The sequence below is a fragment of the Pongo abelii genome, chromosome 23, assembly GCF_028885655.2.
Source record: "Pongo abelii isolate AG06213 chromosome 23, NHGRI_mPonAbe1-v2.0_pri, whole genome shotgun sequence".
In the NCBI taxonomy this organism is placed as follows: Eukaryota; Metazoa; Chordata; class Mammalia; order Primates; family Hominidae; genus Pongo; species Pongo abelii.
This window is the reverse complement of record NC_085929.1, coordinates 45063978-45082083: the sequence shown is the minus strand read 5'-3', so window position 1 is coordinate 45082083 and position 18106 is coordinate 45063978. Positions and strand designations below refer to the sequence as shown.

The 18106-nt window shown below is 43.1% G+C and overlaps 2 protein-coding genes across 14 annotated transcripts in view; both read left to right on the top strand.

Annotated features, from left to right (window-relative positions):
* FAM227A (family with sequence similarity 227 member A) overlaps nucleotides 1-6755 on the top strand; it is a 76494-nt gene extending 69739 nt beyond the window's left edge. For 5 of the 8 annotated variants that reach the window (XM_054543462.2, XM_054543464.2, XM_054543461.2 and 2 more), the window contains 2 exons: nucleotides 74-208; nucleotides 3871-6755. In XM_054543462.2, coding sequence (XP_054399437.1) covers nucleotides 74-208; nucleotides 3871-3910 — 175 coding nt within the window. In that variant the 3' untranslated portion in view covers nucleotides 3911-6755. Of the gene's footprint in view, nucleotides 1-73 lie in introns of all 8 variants that reach the window. The other 3 variants (XM_054543465.2, XM_054543463.2, XM_054543460.2) reach the window with 2 other exon arrangements.
* Nucleotides 6756-13516: 6761 nt separating this feature from the next.
* Nucleotides 13517-18106, top strand: part of DMC1 (DNA meiotic recombinase 1) — a 51524-nt gene continuing 46934 nt past the window's right edge. The window contains exons 1-4 of one of the 6 annotated variants that reach the window (XM_024239884.3): nucleotides 13517-13769; nucleotides 15532-15615; nucleotides 16198-16242; nucleotides 17088-17234. In XM_024239884.3, the coding sequence (XP_024095652.1) occupies nucleotides 15565-15615; nucleotides 16198-16242; nucleotides 17088-17234 (243 nt within the window). In that variant the 5' untranslated portion in view covers nucleotides 13517-13769; nucleotides 15532-15564. The remainder of the gene's footprint in view (nucleotides 13770-15531; nucleotides 15616-16197; nucleotides 16243-17087; nucleotides 17235-18106) is intronic. The other 5 variants (XM_002831130.5, XM_054543456.2, XM_054543455.2 and 2 more) reach the window with 5 other exon arrangements.

The window sequence follows — 18106 nt, the reverse complement described above, 5'->3', positions numbered from 1 at the left end:
CACATGCAAAGTCTTTGAAGAAATTACATTTTTTAAATTAATTTTTGTTTTTGTTTGTTCGTTTCCCCCACAGGAGGGGAAAGGAGGAGAGGGAAAGAGAAGAGAAACAGAAGTTGAACATTTCTTTCCACTTACTTCCAAGCCCTGAGGAGCTCCACAACCTAGAACCAGGAAGCGCCTACAGAATCCGTGATATTTCTGCTACGAGGTGGAGTAGAACAACAAGAAAATAAGAAAATTGTGGCCAAAGACAGAAATAGGAATCACGATTTCTCCATAGGGGAAGGATTCCGTTGTAGTTTTTCCTAGGCTGAGTGAAAAGCAGGAGTAGAGAGTTGGTGCTTGGGTCACTACATTTATTCATAAATTTACTCTTTCAGTATTTTATTACGTGCATGCTGGTAAGTACATTACAAATATGACCTCATACAAAGGTTAAACTTTCATACCAGCCATATGAAGTAGGGATTATCCACTGCATTTTACACAGCAGCAAGCCCAGGTTTAGAAAGGTTTCCGAGTTCTCTGCTGTAGACACTGGGTCATTAACAGTAGATAAGACAGTCCCTGTTCTCAAGGGAGTCACCATCTGGTAGAGGGAAGACAGATGTATCAACACATTAAATGCTGTAGTATTAGACAGAGGAAAAAGAGGAAAGTGTTGTGAGGGAAAAGGAAAAGGGGCCTAGAGGAGTGCAATTTTTTGTAACAAGCATTGTGGAACTATTAATTTGATAATTTGATAGGCGCTTCTATTATGCTGCCTCTGAGCCTTTGCCCCCTGCTCCTCTAACCACTGGGCTTGCCAGCCTATTTCCAATATGCCCTCTTTCTGCCTGGCAAACATCTTGTCTTTTCTAAAAGCCCAGGGACATGACATCTGTAATGTGTTTCTGTGTGACTCCTAGGCTTCTGCCTTCTTAACCTCTCACCTTCCAGCTCATTTGAGTGAATCTTTGTCCAAGAATTGAGAGAAACTTTATAGGTAAAGCATGCACATGTTGTCTGATTTAATCTAAAACAGAAACAAGAAAAGAAAAAATAATACTGCAACTAGGGACACATTTAGTCACTCCCAGTTCATGAGACAAGGAATATTAAAGTTCATTCCTACCATAGCCAAAGTCAGGATTTAAATGTAAATTAATTTTTTTAATTAAAAAATTTTAAATTAGGCCGGGCGTGGTGGCTCACACCTGTAATCCCAGCACTTTGGGAGGCTAAAGTGGGCAGATCACGAGGTCAGGAGTTCGAGACCATCCTGGTCAACATGGTGAAACCCCATCTCTACTAAAAATACAAAAATTAGCTGGATGTTGTGGCAGGCACCTGTAATCCCAGCTACTCGGGAGGCTGAGGCAGGAGAATCGTTTGAACCCAGGTGGCAGAGGTTGCAGTGAGCCAAGACCATGCTATTGCACTCCAGCCTGGGCAACAAGAGCGAAACTCTGTCTCAAAAAAAAATTGTTTTAAATTAATTTTAACCAAATTAAATTTTTTTAGAGGCAGAATCTCAGTCTGTTGTCCAGGCTGGAATGCAGTGGCACAGTCATAGCTCACTGCAACCTCAAATTCCTGGGCTGAAGCGATCCTCCCACCTCAGCCTCCCAAGTAGCTAGGACTACAGGTATGCCACCATGTCTGGCTAATTTTTAAAGAAATTTTTTTGTAGAGATGGGATCTCACTGTGTTGCCCAGGCTGGTCTCGAACTCCTGGCTTCAAGTAATCCTCCTGCCTTGTCCTTCCAAAGCACTGGGATTCTAAGTGTGAGCCACCGCAGCTGGCCTGGAGTATCTAATATTGTATAACATAATAATAGTAATCATAGGCGATGTCATTTATTGAGTACTTAGTATGTGCTGAGTGCACTGTTAAGTCTGGTTTAGACATTATCTCAGTTAACCTTCCTGGTGTCCCCCAAGATGGATATTGTTACCTCCATTTTCTCCTAGGAAGAAACGGGCTTGGTGGGGATGATTAGGTATTTGCTAGATGTCTATTCTGTACCATCCCTGCACTAGGCCCTGTGAATACAGAGATAAATAAAGACACAGTCCCTGACCTTATGGGGCTCACAATCTGGAAAAAAGAGAAGGATGTGTAAACCAATAAATGCATTAATGCTCCGATAGAGAGCTGTGTGGAATCTGAGAAAAACCAAGGCAGGTGAAGCCAGTGTGCCAGCAGCCCTTTGGGACAGAAGATATTTCACTGAGGGGCACAGGCACAGGGGTTGGTTTGCCAGAGGACCAGCAGCTGGGCTGAGGGGCATAGGTTTTATCATTTGAGCTTCAAGGCACAAGGCAGTCACCTGGTCTGTGCTAGAACAGTTCACCTGTCACAGCCAAGAGGAAAGAAATAGTGCAGATGGCTGTTTGCCCAAACCAAGCAGCAGATAAGCAGATCTTGGGACATGTAGCTCATCCCTCAGATACACATCTTTACTTGAATCCTGAGTAGAACTCTAGGTGACCCCCTTGGAGGCTATTACTCATGTAAAAGGGGATAAAGGAAAGGTAAGAGGGAAGGAGCTCAGGCTTTGGCATGAGAAAATTTGGGCCTTTGAATCCCTGCCCTGCTTCACCATATAGATGTGTGACTCAGCCTTAGTAGCTGTGCATCTTGACCTTTCTGAACGTGCTTTCTTGACTGCAGAAATTGAATGCCTACCTAGGAGGGTTGTTGTGAGGATTAGATGAGATAATTTGTGCAAAGTTCTTGGCACAGTACTTTTCACTTTGTAATTGCCACAAGCTGTTATTGTTGTTGTTGTTATAAAGTGTACTCTTCTTGGCCGGGTGCGGTGGCTCATGCCTGTAATCCCAGCACTTTGGGAGGCTGAGGCGGGTGGATCGCCTGAGGTCAGGAGTTTGAGACTAGCCTGGCCAACATGGCGAAACTCCATCTCTACTAAAAATACAAAAAAATTAGCCGGGCGTGGTGGCAGGTGCCTGTAACCCCAGCTACTCAGGAGGCTGAGGCAGGAGAATCACTTGAACCCGGGAGGTGGAGGATGCAGTGAGCTGAGATTGCACCATTGCACTCCAGCCTGGGTAACAAGAGTGAAACTCCATCTCAAAAAAAAAAAAAAAAAAAAAAGTATAGTCTTCTGAAACCAGAACGTGTGAGCACCTGCCGAGTACAAGGCACCATGTGGGGCAAATAAGCAGAACACTCTCTCGCCTTCCCTTTACTACCCCAGCCACTGTCAGCTCTTCATTTGCAGTTTCTGTAGGAACCACACTTTCCTATTTCTGGACCTTTTGTCTGTTGCTGCTTCTGGACCTGAAAACGCCTTCTCCTCCCTCCTCTTTGTTAACTGCCAACATCGCTAATTCCTGCTTTCCCTCCAGGACCCCGCTTAGACGTCCCCCATCTTGGGAGCCTTCCCTAATATACCAGGAGCAAGGCAGGCACAAGTGCTCCACTGCATTATGCTCCAACAGCATTCTATGCCATCCCATTATGGCAGCAGTTACCATAGTAGATTGGAATTGCCTGTTTACCTATCCACCACTACTATTAGCCCCCATACAGCAAGAAGGTCTCCTTATTTTCTAAGCCCAGGACAAACCGCACTTCTGTCTCTCAGGACCATTTGTTGCACAGTCCAAGATCATCCCTGCATGGACCCTTTCCAGAAATTACTGAGGCTCAGAGCTGTAGGCCTCTCAGGATGTTAAATATGAAGAAACCTGTCTCTGCTCTTTGTAAACATTAGAAGGGAAAATTATGGGGAAGAATTATTTGCCCTTTATAAGGGAAGGGGGGTAGAGCATCAAAGGGAACTAACATTTAAAAAGCATTTGCTGTAATGTGGGATAAAGCAAATGAGTAATTGTATGATATTCTAATTCTGTCATTCCCAGTGTTGCTGAAAACCCATATTCTCAGCATGGAAGAAGATAAATTCAGATGTTAAACTAGAAGAGATGAAGTTAAAATCCTATAGTCCTGATTTTGAATTGCTTATGAATTGATGATGAAATGTATGTTTTAGAACACAGAGTTTCCTGAAGAACAGGAGGGATAGCTAGAGAGGGGATAGGAGGGAAGCTGGAAGGGGTTACAAAGAGGCCCAAATAAACTTTTGGGGGTGACAGATATGTCTACTATCTTGATTGTGGTGAAAGGCTCATGGATGTATACACACCTAAACACACGTTAAATGTGTGCAGTTTCTCATATGTCAATTATACCTCAGTAAAGCTTTGTTAAAAAACGAACAGGCCAGGTATGGTGGCTCACACCTGTAATCCCAGCACTTTGGGAGGCCAAGGCAAGAGGATTGCTTGAGGCCAGGAGTTTGAGACCAAACAGGGCAACATAGTGAGACCTTGCCTCTACAAAAAATAAAAAATTAGTCAGATGTGGTAGTGCACACCTATAGTCCCAGCTACTAGGGAGGCTGAGGTGGGAGGATCGCTTGAGCCTGGGAGCTTAAGGCTGCCATGAGCTATGATTGCGCTACTGGACTCAGCCTGGGTGATAGAGTAAGACCGTGTCTGGGAAAAAAAAAAAAAAAAGGCGGCGCGGTGGCTCACACCTGTAATCCCAGCACTTTGGGAGGCCGAGGTGGGTGGATTGCCTGAGACCAGGAGTCTGAGACCAGCCTGACCAACATGGCGAAATCCCATCTCTACCCAAAATACAAAATTAGCCGGGTGTGGTGGCAGCTGCCTGTAGTCCCAGCTACTCGCAAGGCTGAGGCAGGAGAATCGCTTGAACCCAGGAAGCGGAGGTTACAGTGAGCCAAGATCATGCCACTGCACTCCAGCGTGGACAACACAGCGAGACTCTGTCTCAAAAATATATATATATATATTTCCTAAAACTCTGTCCACTGAAATGACCTAGAAATAAAGACTGACCCGGCAGCAGTGACTCAGACTGTGGTCTTGAAATACTATTTGCCCTAAAAGGATCTAGGGATCCTTGAAGAAATGATCAGTTCCAGGTCTAGGGCAGGAAAATCATGAGACCTGAAACATCTTGTCACACTTAACACCAAGGAAGCTATCAAAGACAAGGATCCTGTCAGAAAGACTTGGGAGCAAACTTAGAGACAATCCCATTAGCTAAAAGAGAGGACCATTTGGGCATTAATAATAATTGCCATATTTGAAGCACATCAAACATGTTCTCACCTGTAAGTTCATATTGTGACTTTAAAAAAACGGATTGGTGGCTGGATGTGGTGGCTTATGCCTGTAATCCCAGCACTTTGGGAGGCCGAGGTGGGCAGATCACTTGAGGTCAGGAGTTTGAGACCAGCCTGGCCAACATGGCAAAATCCTGTCTCTACTAAAAATACAAAAATTAGCCAGGCATGGTGGCACATGCCTGGAATCCTAGCTATTCGGGAGGCCGAGACACGAGAATCACTTGAACTTGGGAGGTGGAGGTTACAGTGAGCTGAGATTGCACCACTGCATTCCAGCCTAGGTGATAGAGTGAGACTCTCTCAAAAAAAAAAAAAAAAAAAAAAAAAAAACACTAATTGGATACTAGGGAACTACCTCATTATTTTGAAAACTGGTAAGTAAATGAATAAGCAGTTATCATGCCATTCCCATATGAACTGTATTACCAGGTAACCAAATAGTAGCGGAAGAGAAACTTGTCTTTATAAACAATCCACCTAATAAATTCAGAAATAATGATAGACTTAAAATATCACCATTTTGAAACCCCTAATGAATTGATGGATCTAGGTTGATTGTCCATGGCTGCTTACATCACAGAAGACAAACAGCTATTAAATGCCTTCTGATATTAGACCATAAGACCACCTATCAAATAGTCTTACAAATAAGTAAACCTGAATGTGATCTGAACTCTAGATCCAACCACCATAACAGGAAATACAGAGGATGGGGACAGCATGGTAAATGGTAAATGACACCTAGGGGATGCAATCAGCAAAATCCAGGCTATGGAAAACTCCAGGGCAAATGACTTCATTTTTTTTCCAACAAATAAGTTTCAAGGGAAAAAGAGAGAGGGAATATATAGATTAAAAGAGACTTTAAAGAAGACATCAGTTGCCGAGCATGGTGGCCCATGCCTGTAATCCCAGCACTTTAGGAGGCCAAGGTGGAAGAAGCCCTAGAGCCCAGGAGGTGACACCAAACTGGGTAACATAGTGAGACCTCGTCTCTACAAAAATAAGAAGTAAAAATTAGCAGAGCAAGGTGGCATACTCCTGTAGTCCTGGCTACTTGGGAGGCTGAGATGGAAGAATTGCTTGAGCCTGGGAGTTGGAGGGTACAGTGAGCTATGATCATGCCACTGCACACTCCAGCCTAGGTGACAGAATGACACCACATCTCTTAAAAAAAAAAAAAAAAAAAGAAGAAGAAGACATCCATCAATTACAACATGTGGACATTGTTTGGATCCCATTGAAACAAAATGTGGCATTTATGAGACAAATGGATATCTGAATCCTAAATATTTTATATATAAAAGTATTAATTCTAGGTGTGATAATAGCATTATGGTTACATTTTTTAAGGAGTTATTACATTTTAGAGATATATACTGAAATATTCACAGATGGAATAATAAGATTTATGGAATTTGTACTCAAATAATATGGGAGAGAGAAAGTGGATGGAGGTATAGGTGAAACAAGATTGACAATGTGTTGAAAATTGTTGAAGATGGATGATGGGAATATTATACTGTTTTACTTTTGTGTATATTTGATATTATCCATAATTTTTTAAATTAAAGGCATCTACCATGGACACTTCTAAGCACATTTTACACACTTTTATTGTGGTCTCACTAAAGCCCTGTCAATGAGGTACAATTTCCCCCATTTTCAAATTGAGGCTCTTGTTTAAAGCACCATTACTCCTGGCTTGGGACTTCTGTTATACAATATTCTCCTAGCATTCTCTTTGCCCTTTGTCTTGCCTCTCCTCCAATCAGTTCTCCACACAGAAGCCCACATACTTCATGTGCATTAACCCATTTAATTCTCACAGCTCAGCGCCGATATTATTCTTGGTTTTCAGATGACGAAACTCAGGCACAGAGAGGTTAAATAATTTTCCCAAGACCACACAGCTAGTGAATGGCTGAAGTGTGCTGTATGTCTGGCTTAGTTGCTGCTCCTATGTGTACTTATGACAGGAAAATAAAGTCAAGATATGAATATACAAGCCTGCCATATAGTGGTTTAGCATGTCAGTTAAGAGCATGGACACTGAAGCCAGACTGTGAGCCTCGGGCAAGTTATTTAACCTCTTGGTGCCCCAGTTCCATCATGCAAATAGGGTGATAATTGTTGTGCCTCATGGTGTCTGTGTGAGGAGTGGATGCATGAATCTGTGGGAGGCACTTAGAACAGTGCCTGACACATGGTAAGTGCAGCATGTACTGGCTATTATTATCATTATTGGGTGTTCAACAAATACTCGTTCCTTTTGGCCTCTCTCCTTTAATTTTGAAATTAAAATCCTCCAGCAGAACCACTTGCAGTTCCCCATATAAGCCTCTGTGTTCCTTCTGCCCTTCCCACCCTGCCCGATTGACAAATCCTCACTGATCCAGCCCCAAACTAAGGGCCACCATCCCGGCAACCCCAGAGAGAGCCTCTACTTGGTTCCCAGCTGCATGTCTAATCCCTCTCATCCTGCCTTGTGTGGTGATTATCTCTTTCTGCATTGTCTTCTCTACTAGACTCATGGCTCCTTGAGGGCAGGTACCTACTTGTCTTTATATCCAGCAGAGACGTGGAACTGAGCAATGTTGAATAAATGCTGGTAAAATAAACTGTCATAGCAAGCCTCTCTTGGACAGCTGTGTGCTGAAGTTAAAAAGTTTTTCAAATTTGGACTGAAAAAATGAGAAAGCCCAAAATGACTATTAAATATACATGTATGTATGTGTATACATACACGCAGTCATGCGCCACGTAACGATGTTTCAGTCAGCAGCTGACTGAATATATGACGGTGGTCCCATAAGATTATAATGGAGCTAAAAAATTCCTATCACCTAGAGACTCTTAGCCTTCGTAATGTCATAGCATAACGCATTAATCACGTGTCTGTGGTGATGTTGGTGTGAACAAACGTACTGTGTTGCCTGCCAGTCATATAAAATATAGTACACAATACTGGTGTAATGGTAATAAATGACTGTGTTACTGGTTTATGTTTTATTTATTTCATTATTTAATTTTCAGTGTTCTTTAGGTATGGTTTATGTATTTACTATCTTATAGTTTTTATCATTATTTTATGGTGTACTCCTACTTATTAAAAAAAAAATGTTAACTGTAAAACAGCCTCAGGTAGGTCCTTCAGGAGGTAATTCAGAAGAAGGCATTGTTATCATAGGTGATGACTGCTGCATGCATGTAATTGCTGCAGAGACCATCCAGTGGGACAAAGATGTGGAGGTGGAAGACAGTGATATTAATGATCCTGACCCTGCGTAGGCCTGGGCTACTGTGTGTTTGTGTCTCCATCTTTAACCAAATAAATTTTAGGTAAAAAAAAAAAAAAAAAAATGGCCAGGCACGGTGGCTCACGTCTGTAATCCCAGCAGTTTGGGAGGCCGAGACAGGTGGATCACTTGAGGTCAGAAGTTCGAGACCAGCCTGGCCAACATGGTGAAACCCTGTCTCTACTAAAAATACAAAAATTAGCCGGGCATAGTGGCATGCACCTGTAATCCCAGCTACTTGGGAGGCTGAGGCAGGAGAATTGCATGAACCTGGGAGGCAGAGGTTGCAGTGAGCTGAGATGGCGCCACTGCACTCCAGCCTGGGCAACAGAGCAAGACTCCATCTCAAAAAAAAAAAAAAAAAAAAAAAGAAAGAAAAAGAAAAGAAAAGGAAATATGGCCTTAATGTGTGCTGCCAGTCAGTACGAGAAGGATATAGGTTTCGTTAAGTTGGACTAAGTGATCTTCCTTGAATAGATTATCCAAGGCATCCACTGAATGAAAGAAAAAAATTCTTTTTACATAAAATAAAAATTTTAATTTTTTTTTTTTGATACGGAATTTCCCTCTGCCGCCAGGCTGGAGTGCAGTGGCGCGATCTCGGCCCCCTGCAACCTCCAACTCCCTGGATCAAGCGATTCTCCTGCCTCAGCCTCCTGAATAGCTGGGATTACAGGCACCCTCCACCACACCCAGCTAATTTTTGTATTTTTAATAGAGACAGGGTTTCACCATGTTGGCCAGGACGGTCTCGATCTCCTGACCTGGTGATCCGCCTGCCTTGGCCTCCCAAAGTGCTGGGATTACATGCGTGAGCCACTGCAACCGGCCTAAAAAAATTTTTTTTAAAGGAACAACCTATTTATCGATCTGCCTCTCCCAAGCACTGTTGCTTTCCACAGCAGAGACTTAGTCACCTATCTGTGTGCTTAGCACAGTGCACACTCTTTTTCCCTTAATGCATTTTTCACAATTCTGCTTATATAGTTCTTTGTATAAAATCTATCTTTCCTACTAGACTGTAAGCTCTGTGACAGCTGTGAAATAACCAACTCTTTCTCTGCTGGTAAATGGAAACTAGTACAACCAAATATTTCCATGAGCTTTAAATAGCCTTAAAATTGTCCACAGCCTTTCAATCAATGATTATACGTCCAGAAATCTACCCTAAGAAAAGTGATCCTCAGCCAGGTGCAGTGGCTCATGCTTGTAATCCCAGCACCTTGGGAGGCCAATGTGAGAGGATTGCTTGAGCCCAGGAGTTCAAGACCAGCCTTGGCAACATAGCGAGACCCCATCTCTATTTTTTTAATTATAAATAAATAAAAGTAATCCTAAAAAACAAACAGTGCAAAAAGATGCTGACACTAATTAGTAATGTCCAGTAATAGGGAAATTGTTAATAATACATTCAATGGAATATTATGCAATCATTTAAAATTATGCTTAAGACATGGAAAAATGCTTATTAAGTGACTGAAAAAGTAGGATCAGAAATAAACAGATATGCGGCCAGGTGTGGTGGCTCATGCCTGTAAACCCAGCACTTTGGGAGGCCGAGGTGGGCAGATCACGAGGTCAGGAGATCAAGACCATCCTGGCCAACATGGTGAAACCCTGTCTCTACTAAAAATACAAAAATTAGCTTGATGTGGTAGCACATGCCTGTAATCCCAGCTACTCAGGAGGCTGAGGCAGGAGAATCGCTTGAACAAGGGAATCAGAGGTTGCAGTGAGCTGAGATCACACCACTGCGCTCCAGGCTGGTGACAGAGTGAGACTCTGTCTCAAAAAAAAAAGAAGTAGATATGCAAAAATATATACAACTTTTGCCTTTTATTTTTGCTAATCAACGCTTTGAATAAAGATGGGAACTTTGGTTTTTTATTTTTTGGTTCATAATCCTACAGATTTTTTTTTCTTTCCAGTAAATCTATAGTAAACCCCTTTAGGTTAATGCAAATCCACACACTGCAGAATTAGTATCTTTCAGAATATTCCCTCTGCTGAGGCAAGAAACACAATATTTGAAATGTCTATATAAACTAGAAGTGTAAGAAAAAAAAGCATGACAAGATTGATGGAACTAGAATATTGAGAAAAAAAGAGAAAGTCTGGCGAATGTAAGAGGTGTTTTACTAGTCATTCATTCTACAAATAAGTATTGAGCTCCAGCTAAATGCACTCTCTTAAGTTAGTACTTGTTCCCTCTTATTACTTGACTAATGAATTACTCATGGGTGTCAGCCTCTAAATGCCATGTTCCCCACTTACCCACAAACTGAATAAGATGTCCCTCCCATGTGTTCCTATGGCACCCCGTATTCCTTCTTGTAACTGGAGGTGAATAATATAAGGCCCTAGGTTAAAATTTTAATCGACTCTTTACAAACAGCAGTTATTTTAAACCTTTATGTAGCCAGGGAAGAGCCACTAAGAGGTATAGTTCTCAGCAATAGGCTACAAGTACCTTATTCTTAAAGGGGAATTATTTGAAAATGGAGATAAAGAAATGGAACACTGCTGGACGCAGTGGCTCATGCCTGTAAGCCCAGCCCTCTGGGAGGCTGAGATGGGAGGATCACTTGAGCCCAGAAGTTTGAGACCAGGGCAACATGATGAAACCACATCTCTACAAAAAAATACCAAAAAATTAGCTGGGTGTGGTGGCTTGTGCCTGTAGTGCCAGCTACTCAGGAGGCTGAGATGGGAGGATCACTTGAGCCCGGGAGATTGAGGCTGCTGTGAGCCAAGATCTTACTTACCACTGTATTCGAGCCTGGGTAACAGAGGGAGACCCTGACTCAAAAACAAAAAGCAAAACAAAACAAACAAATATGTTTAAGGGGAATTCTACCCAGTGAAATTTGTACGTGATGAGCCTTCATTCTTTAGTTCTCTACTAAAGCATTTCTCAAATTCAAGCTCTTGAAATTTCAAGAATATGTATCAGCAAGCATCACTTTGTAGAAGCCCAACTATATGCGCTGGAATCCTGTGCCTCTATTTGGTTATAAGGTGACTGTCCACGGAGGGGCAGTAAAGTGTAATAGTTTAAAATTCAGGTAAACTATAATCCCACTGCCTGTTTTTTTATTTCTTAAAATATCATAAAAAGACACAACATTTTACAATTGTATAGAGAAATCGTGGACTTCCTGAAGGATTTGAAAAATTAGGCAAGCTATATTATCCAGTTAATAATTGACACAAAAGCTCTGGTTTGCCATGTTCTATATTGTGGATAGGAAAGTACCATTTTGCCATGCAGGATATATTTTTTAAAATATAAGCATACCTACCAATCTTTCATGGATTCTGAGTTTTGTAGCATACTTAAAAAGATGTTCCTTATTACAAAGTAATTTTAAATGTCCAATATTTTCTTCTAGTACTTTTATTATTTTATTGTTCAGATTTAATTTTTTGATCTGTCTGGAATTTATTTTGGTATAATGTGTAAAGTGTGGTTCCAATTTTATTTTTCTTCCAGATGGTTACCCAGTTGTTCTAACACTATTCACTGAATTCATCATTTCTCCACTGATGTGAAATGCCACCTTCATGACATTCAGAGTTTTTTTATGATATGAAAGACTAATTTTTTTTTTGTTCCGATTTGAGTGGAAAGTCTTCATGTGCACTTTTTAACTGTTCCAGAGTTTGTTGTTGTTTTAAATATTTTAAAAGTTGTCTCTAACCATCAATATGATACCCAAATAAGATTTTTCTCCTCCTTTCATGAATTTGTCATTACCCAGCTCATTTTAGTTTTTTTAAGTGTACTGCACACAACCTTCAAATATTATGAACATTTCTCTCTCCCAGCTGTCACTACACCAAACTACATATGTTATATTTCCCTAAATCATCTTGCTGTGCTCTTTGCAGCTCTTCTGTAGACTGTTGATGTCTTCACCTAACGAGTTGCTCAAAAGTTCCCATAATTATTTAGGTGAGGCCTCAGAGTGAAAGCCTTTCACCACTATCCAGTTCCTCCCCCAAATGGGCATTCATCTGCATGTAACAAGCACGGCTATGTTTGGGGGAAAATAACAGATTTGGAAGCACAATGGCAGTTATTTGTTGGCTCTTGAAACAATCCACCTGTTTGGGGGGGGGCGTCCTACACAAAATGCCAACTGCTATTGTGGGAATGTTTTGCTATTTATTCCAGCAAAATGATTCAGACAGAAAAAACAAAAAGGATCGCCCTGTACTAGGTCTTGAACCCAAAGAACTGTTTGCACAGAGATTCATCCAAGATACATCACAGCCTCCACCTCGGCAGCTGCTCTCTCAAATGTTTCCTGACTCTCCCCAAGTCAGTCTCCGCGTGAGGGGAGGAGGACGCTGCCAGCGATGGCGCTGCTGGCACGAAGGCTGGCCTGCGACTTCTATTTAAAAGCTGAACCAAAATATACTTGGCGTCTGTGGTCTATTTAAAACTTCAAGTTAAGACAGAGAAAAAATTACTCTCCATCCTGAATGGGCCTTGGGTGTCTCAATCACAGACAAGAGTGGCAAATGGTGAGAGTCAGAAAGTGGGAAATTAGGAACGCTGAGGGAGCACGGCCAAACTCTGAACAGCATGAAAACCTGGAGGTGAAAAGAGAAGCCATGGGCAGCGGGGGCGGGGGGAAGAGGGCCCGGGTTCGACCTTCTAACCCAAGGCTCCATCTGCGACCCTCGCGACCAAGACCTATCGCCAAAGTCAGCCACCTCTGCTCATCGCCCCTCCCCCGACTCAAGGCTTCCTCCTCAGAACCCTCGCCTCAGGGTCTTCTCCCGGACTTTAGCGAGGTGCTCAGCTCGAGGGACGCCCCAGCTCAACTGGCTCCCTTCAAGGCCCCGCTCCTCAGCGCGCTGCCTCCACAGCGCCCCTCCCTCCCTCCGTCACCCCAGCTCGCCACCCGCTGGAGGCTCCTCTTCGTTTCCCGCCCCTCAGCCCTCGCCCCGCCCCCTCGCCCTGAGCCCCCTCCAGGCCACGCCCTCTGGTCCGCCCAACTGTGAGCCGCTCGTCCCCCGCCCTTCGGTCTTCGCCCCGCCCCCATTGCGCCCCAACCCGTGTCGCCCACTGTGGGCCTGCTCGCTCCCCGCCCTTCCACCCTCACCCTGCGCCCCGCCCGGCCCCTTGGTCCTCGCCCCGCCCTCCTCGTTTGGCGCCAAACCCTGTGATCAACGGCGCGCGGGTCTCCAGGCTCCGTGTTCTGGGCCCGAGTTAGAATCCTGTCAGCTGAGGAGGTCGGGCGGGGCAGACGGGCTTCACCTTGAAAATCTCGGGGAGACTGTGGGTACGAGGGGGGTAAGTGGCAAAAACGGACAGCGTGCGAAGACTCTGAGGGGACGCTCGTTTTGAGAAGGCGCGCTTCCCTTTCTCACTCCTTTTTTGGGGTCCCTGGGCTAGTGACTTTGAGCGTTCCGCTCCGACCCCTGGGGAGGAATTTTAGTGATCTTGAGGGATTTCCAACCTCATTTTCAATCGAATCGGACCTAAGTCTAGGAGAGCCCGCCTCATCCTCCTGACCAGGGAATCCGGTGTCAGGAAGATGTCCGGCGGCCGCACGGGGTCTGCCCAGGCCTCCCGACGAGGGAGGTGTCGAGGGCGACCCGACCGCGCTGCTGCCCCCACCACAGGGGACAGCTGGGTCGTCTTAAACCGGGGGATTGGGGAGCCCTACCTTCAATCCAACCATTCAGTCCATCAACGGCTCCTTGAGAGATGGGGGACAATCTTTTCATTTCATCACGGGGAGAAGAAATGAATGATATGTTTTTTTCTTCTATGGGGACAGTAAATGTGGAATTGGGGTACTCATAGCTAGCCATCTGAAGGACAGTGTCCCCGAACATCCCATCCGAACGGTCTCGGTTGCCTTCCATCCTTTGCCGTTTGAGGTGCTGGGTGGTAGGACCCTGCTCCTGCCTTAGTATTAATAGTTCGTTCCCTTTGTTCTAGGGTCCAACCCCTGACTTTGGTATCAAATGAGGAAATGGAATCGACCAAGAAAAATAATTATTTGGACCGCATTTTATTGTAATAAACACAATCACGCCTTGTGGATTCCTGAGATTTCTTTTTGAGTCTACAATGTTAAAAACTTTAACTGCTTATCAGCCTTAATATAGTATTATGATCCACCAATTTTTTTTTTTTTTTTTTTTTTGACACTGAGTCTCGTGCTGTCGCCCAGGCTGGAGTGCAGTGGCGCGATCTCGGCTCACTGCAACCTCCGCCTCCCGGGTTCATGCCATTCTCCTTCCTCAGCCTCCCAAATAGGTGGGATTACAGGCGCCCACTACCAGGCCCAGCTAATTTTTTTGTATTTTTAGTAGAGACGGGGTTTGGCCAGGCTGGTCTTGAACTCCTGACCTTGTGATCTGCCCATCTCGGCCTCCCAAAGTGCTGGGATTACAGGCGTGAGCCGCCGCGCCCGGCCCACCATATTTTTAAATCTTAAAAAAATCATGAAACTAGTAAATACTGTGAAAGAAAGTATGGCTAATGTTCTATGAAACAAAAAGGTAGATGTCACAGGAGTACTCATTCATAATCAGCAGGCAGGAAGGCATTCATCATAGATGAGAAAAATAAAATCCATTTATTGAGGACAAAGTTGGAGGTGTCAGGGAGGACACAAGGAAGAATGATATAATGTCAAGGTTCCTAGAGTATTGTTGTTAAACATAAGCAAGAAAGGTTAAAAGCAATATGCAATTCTAAATAACATTCCAGGCAGTAATAAAGTCATGATTAGCTGTGCAATGGAAACCAGATGATAAGTGATCACTGTTGGGGAAAGAAGAAACTAAATAAGCACCCACCAATTTGCCCCTCAGGCATCTGTGTGCATGTGGGGACACACACACACGCGCGCACACACACACACACACACACACACACAAGAAATAATGCCACATGCCTCGCAGAAAGAAGATAGGCTGGCCTCGTCTTCCCAAGCTAAATGCTTCTCTTATTGTCCTTCTAGTCCTTGTTGACTTTGAAATGAAATCAGAGGCCCCTGGACAAAGGACTACTTCTTACATAATATTTCTTATTTTTCCAGAAGTGATTATTTTTCTGTTGCTCACTTTTCAATATGAAGGAGGATCAAGTTGTGGCGGAAGAACCAGGATTCCAAGATGAAGAGGTATGACTAGAAATGTTGAAAGATATATAGACATTCGGTCATTCCACAAAAATCAAGTTCCTTCTTTGTTAGCTACTATTTTTAGAAGCTGAAAGTAGAAATAACACATAGTTATATATTGCAAATATGTAACAACTTGTTTGGCAAGGATGCTAAGATTAGCTACTTAGCAACTGGTATGAAAGTATTTTAATAACTTAACAGCTGGTATGGCCATACTGGTACCTATACACACTGGTACCGAATAGCAGCCTGGGCCTAGAGGAAGGAGTTTAGGATCTGGACGGGAAGAGGGTTGAGAAAACGTGTTTAAAATAGGTCAAATGTTGTTCCAGTCCTTTAGGTAAAGGTTTTAAAATTTTAGGGAGGACATGACAAAGGTAACTGGCTTCCCAGCCCTTTCAATGTTGGTGCTTCTAAGTATGTGTTTGAAAAACAGTATTGATCCTTCCTCAATCTCTAGAGAAGCGGAATTTGAGGCATTTTGGAGTGACTCATAGTATTGAATTACCTCTTTAAAAGATGTGAAACAGCTGGATATGAAGAATCAAAACTTCATTTTTTCTGTTTCATCTCCTTTAGGAATCTTTGTTTCAAGATATTGACCTGTTACAGAAACATGGAATTGTAAGTAGTTTTTCAATGCTGTGTTAAATTATCTGATTCAGGATTTCTCAGCATCAACCTTATGGACATTTAGGCCTGGATAATTCTTTGTTGCAAGGGGACGTCCTGTGCATTGTAGGGTGTTTGCAACATCCTTGGCCTCTACTCACTCACTGCATGCCAGTAGCACCCCTGCAGCTGTGACAATCAAAATGTCTCCAGACATTGTCAAGTGTATCCAGAGGACAAAATTAAGTTCTATATGTCAGGCGACTGGAATAAATGATGTTGGCAGAAATCCAGCCTTTGAATAATGACCTGGGTGGATTTCAACAGCAATCAGTTGATAGTAAAACTGTGCTGACATTATCTGTTGTAGCCCTAACATTTAATCTCTTTCAGTGGTTTTAGAAAATAGAAGCAAGAGAAAATCCTGGTCCTTTGGTGATGTAGTTATTTGCATTCTCCAGGGGCAGAGGAAAAAAAAATCTTTAAAAATTTAAAAGAACATGTTGGTAATGAAGTTCTGTAGAAGGAAGGAGCTGAACTGAGGGGGTGAATGTGTGATAAATTTGTTAGCTTTTCCACCAACAGGCTTTTCTTTTGAATTCCTTGTTACATTGCCATGGTCTCACTAACATTCTTGGGAAATCAGGGCACAGTCAGAACATTTGGCAGCCTGCTGAGTATGTTCTACTCAGATATTTCCAGAACATTTGGCTACATGGTGGGTGGGTTCCACCTGGCAGCTTGTATAAAATTGGCATCATGGTGGAAGGAGATGGACACAGAAACACATGACATAGTATGGGAGCCTTGCAGGCTGGCATCTTATCAGTCTGCTGTGCCCATTCTTTAATCTACAGAACGTGGCTGACATTAAGAAACTGAAATCAGTAGGAATCTGTACCATCAAAGGTATACAGATGACAACAAGAAGAGCTCTATGCAATGTCAAAGGACTCTCAGAAGCCAAAGTAGACAAGATTAAAGAGGCAGCGAACAAACTAATTGTAAGCAAAATCCATTCTTTGCTGTTTTAGCTTGGAAGGGCCTTGTGAATCTTTATAGGCTTTCTCATGAAAACTAGAAATTATAGTGGGAACTGAGTTCCTGTAGATCACAGTATATTATACTCCCCATGTTAACTTTTTATCACTTCAGTTTCAAAGCAACAGCAATTGATTTCTGAAAGACGAAGGTAGGGATTAAGAGACCTGGAACACTAATGAAGGTAATTATTTTTGCCAAAACTTTTTGTCTCTGTTTATATTACTTTTTCTGGCTGTCTCTGCCTTTCCTTCTCCTTTGCTTTTTTTTTTTTTTTTTTTTTTTTTTTTGAGACAGAGTCTTGCTCTGTCGCCAGGCCAGAGTGGCGTGATCTCAGCTCACTGCAACCTCCACCTCCGGGGTTCAAGCGAGTCTCCTGCCTCAGCCTCCTGAGTAGCTGGGACTACAGGCACACACCACCACACCCAGCTAATTTTGTATTTTTAGTAGAGACGAGGTTTCACCATGTTGGCCAAGATGGTCTCGATTTCCCGACCTCATGATCTGCCTGCCCTGGCCTCCCAAAGTGCTGGGATTACAGGCATGAGCCACCATGCTCGGCCTTCATTTTTATTTTTTACCTTTCTCCTCCTCAGTTTTGTCTTGTGTCCTCAAATATCATACCTATGGCTGTTGTGAAGCACTCAGTACCAAAGAAGTTGCTCTCTCCTGGTATAGGAGATTGATATATATGCCAATTGATATAGCCAATTGATAAGAGAGCACTGGGTTAGAAAAAGACCAACAGTGGTTGAGTCTACATGTGTGCAGTTGAGATAGACATGACCAAGCATGTGCTCACTGAAGCAGCTGAGCTAAGCTAACCCATAGTGAT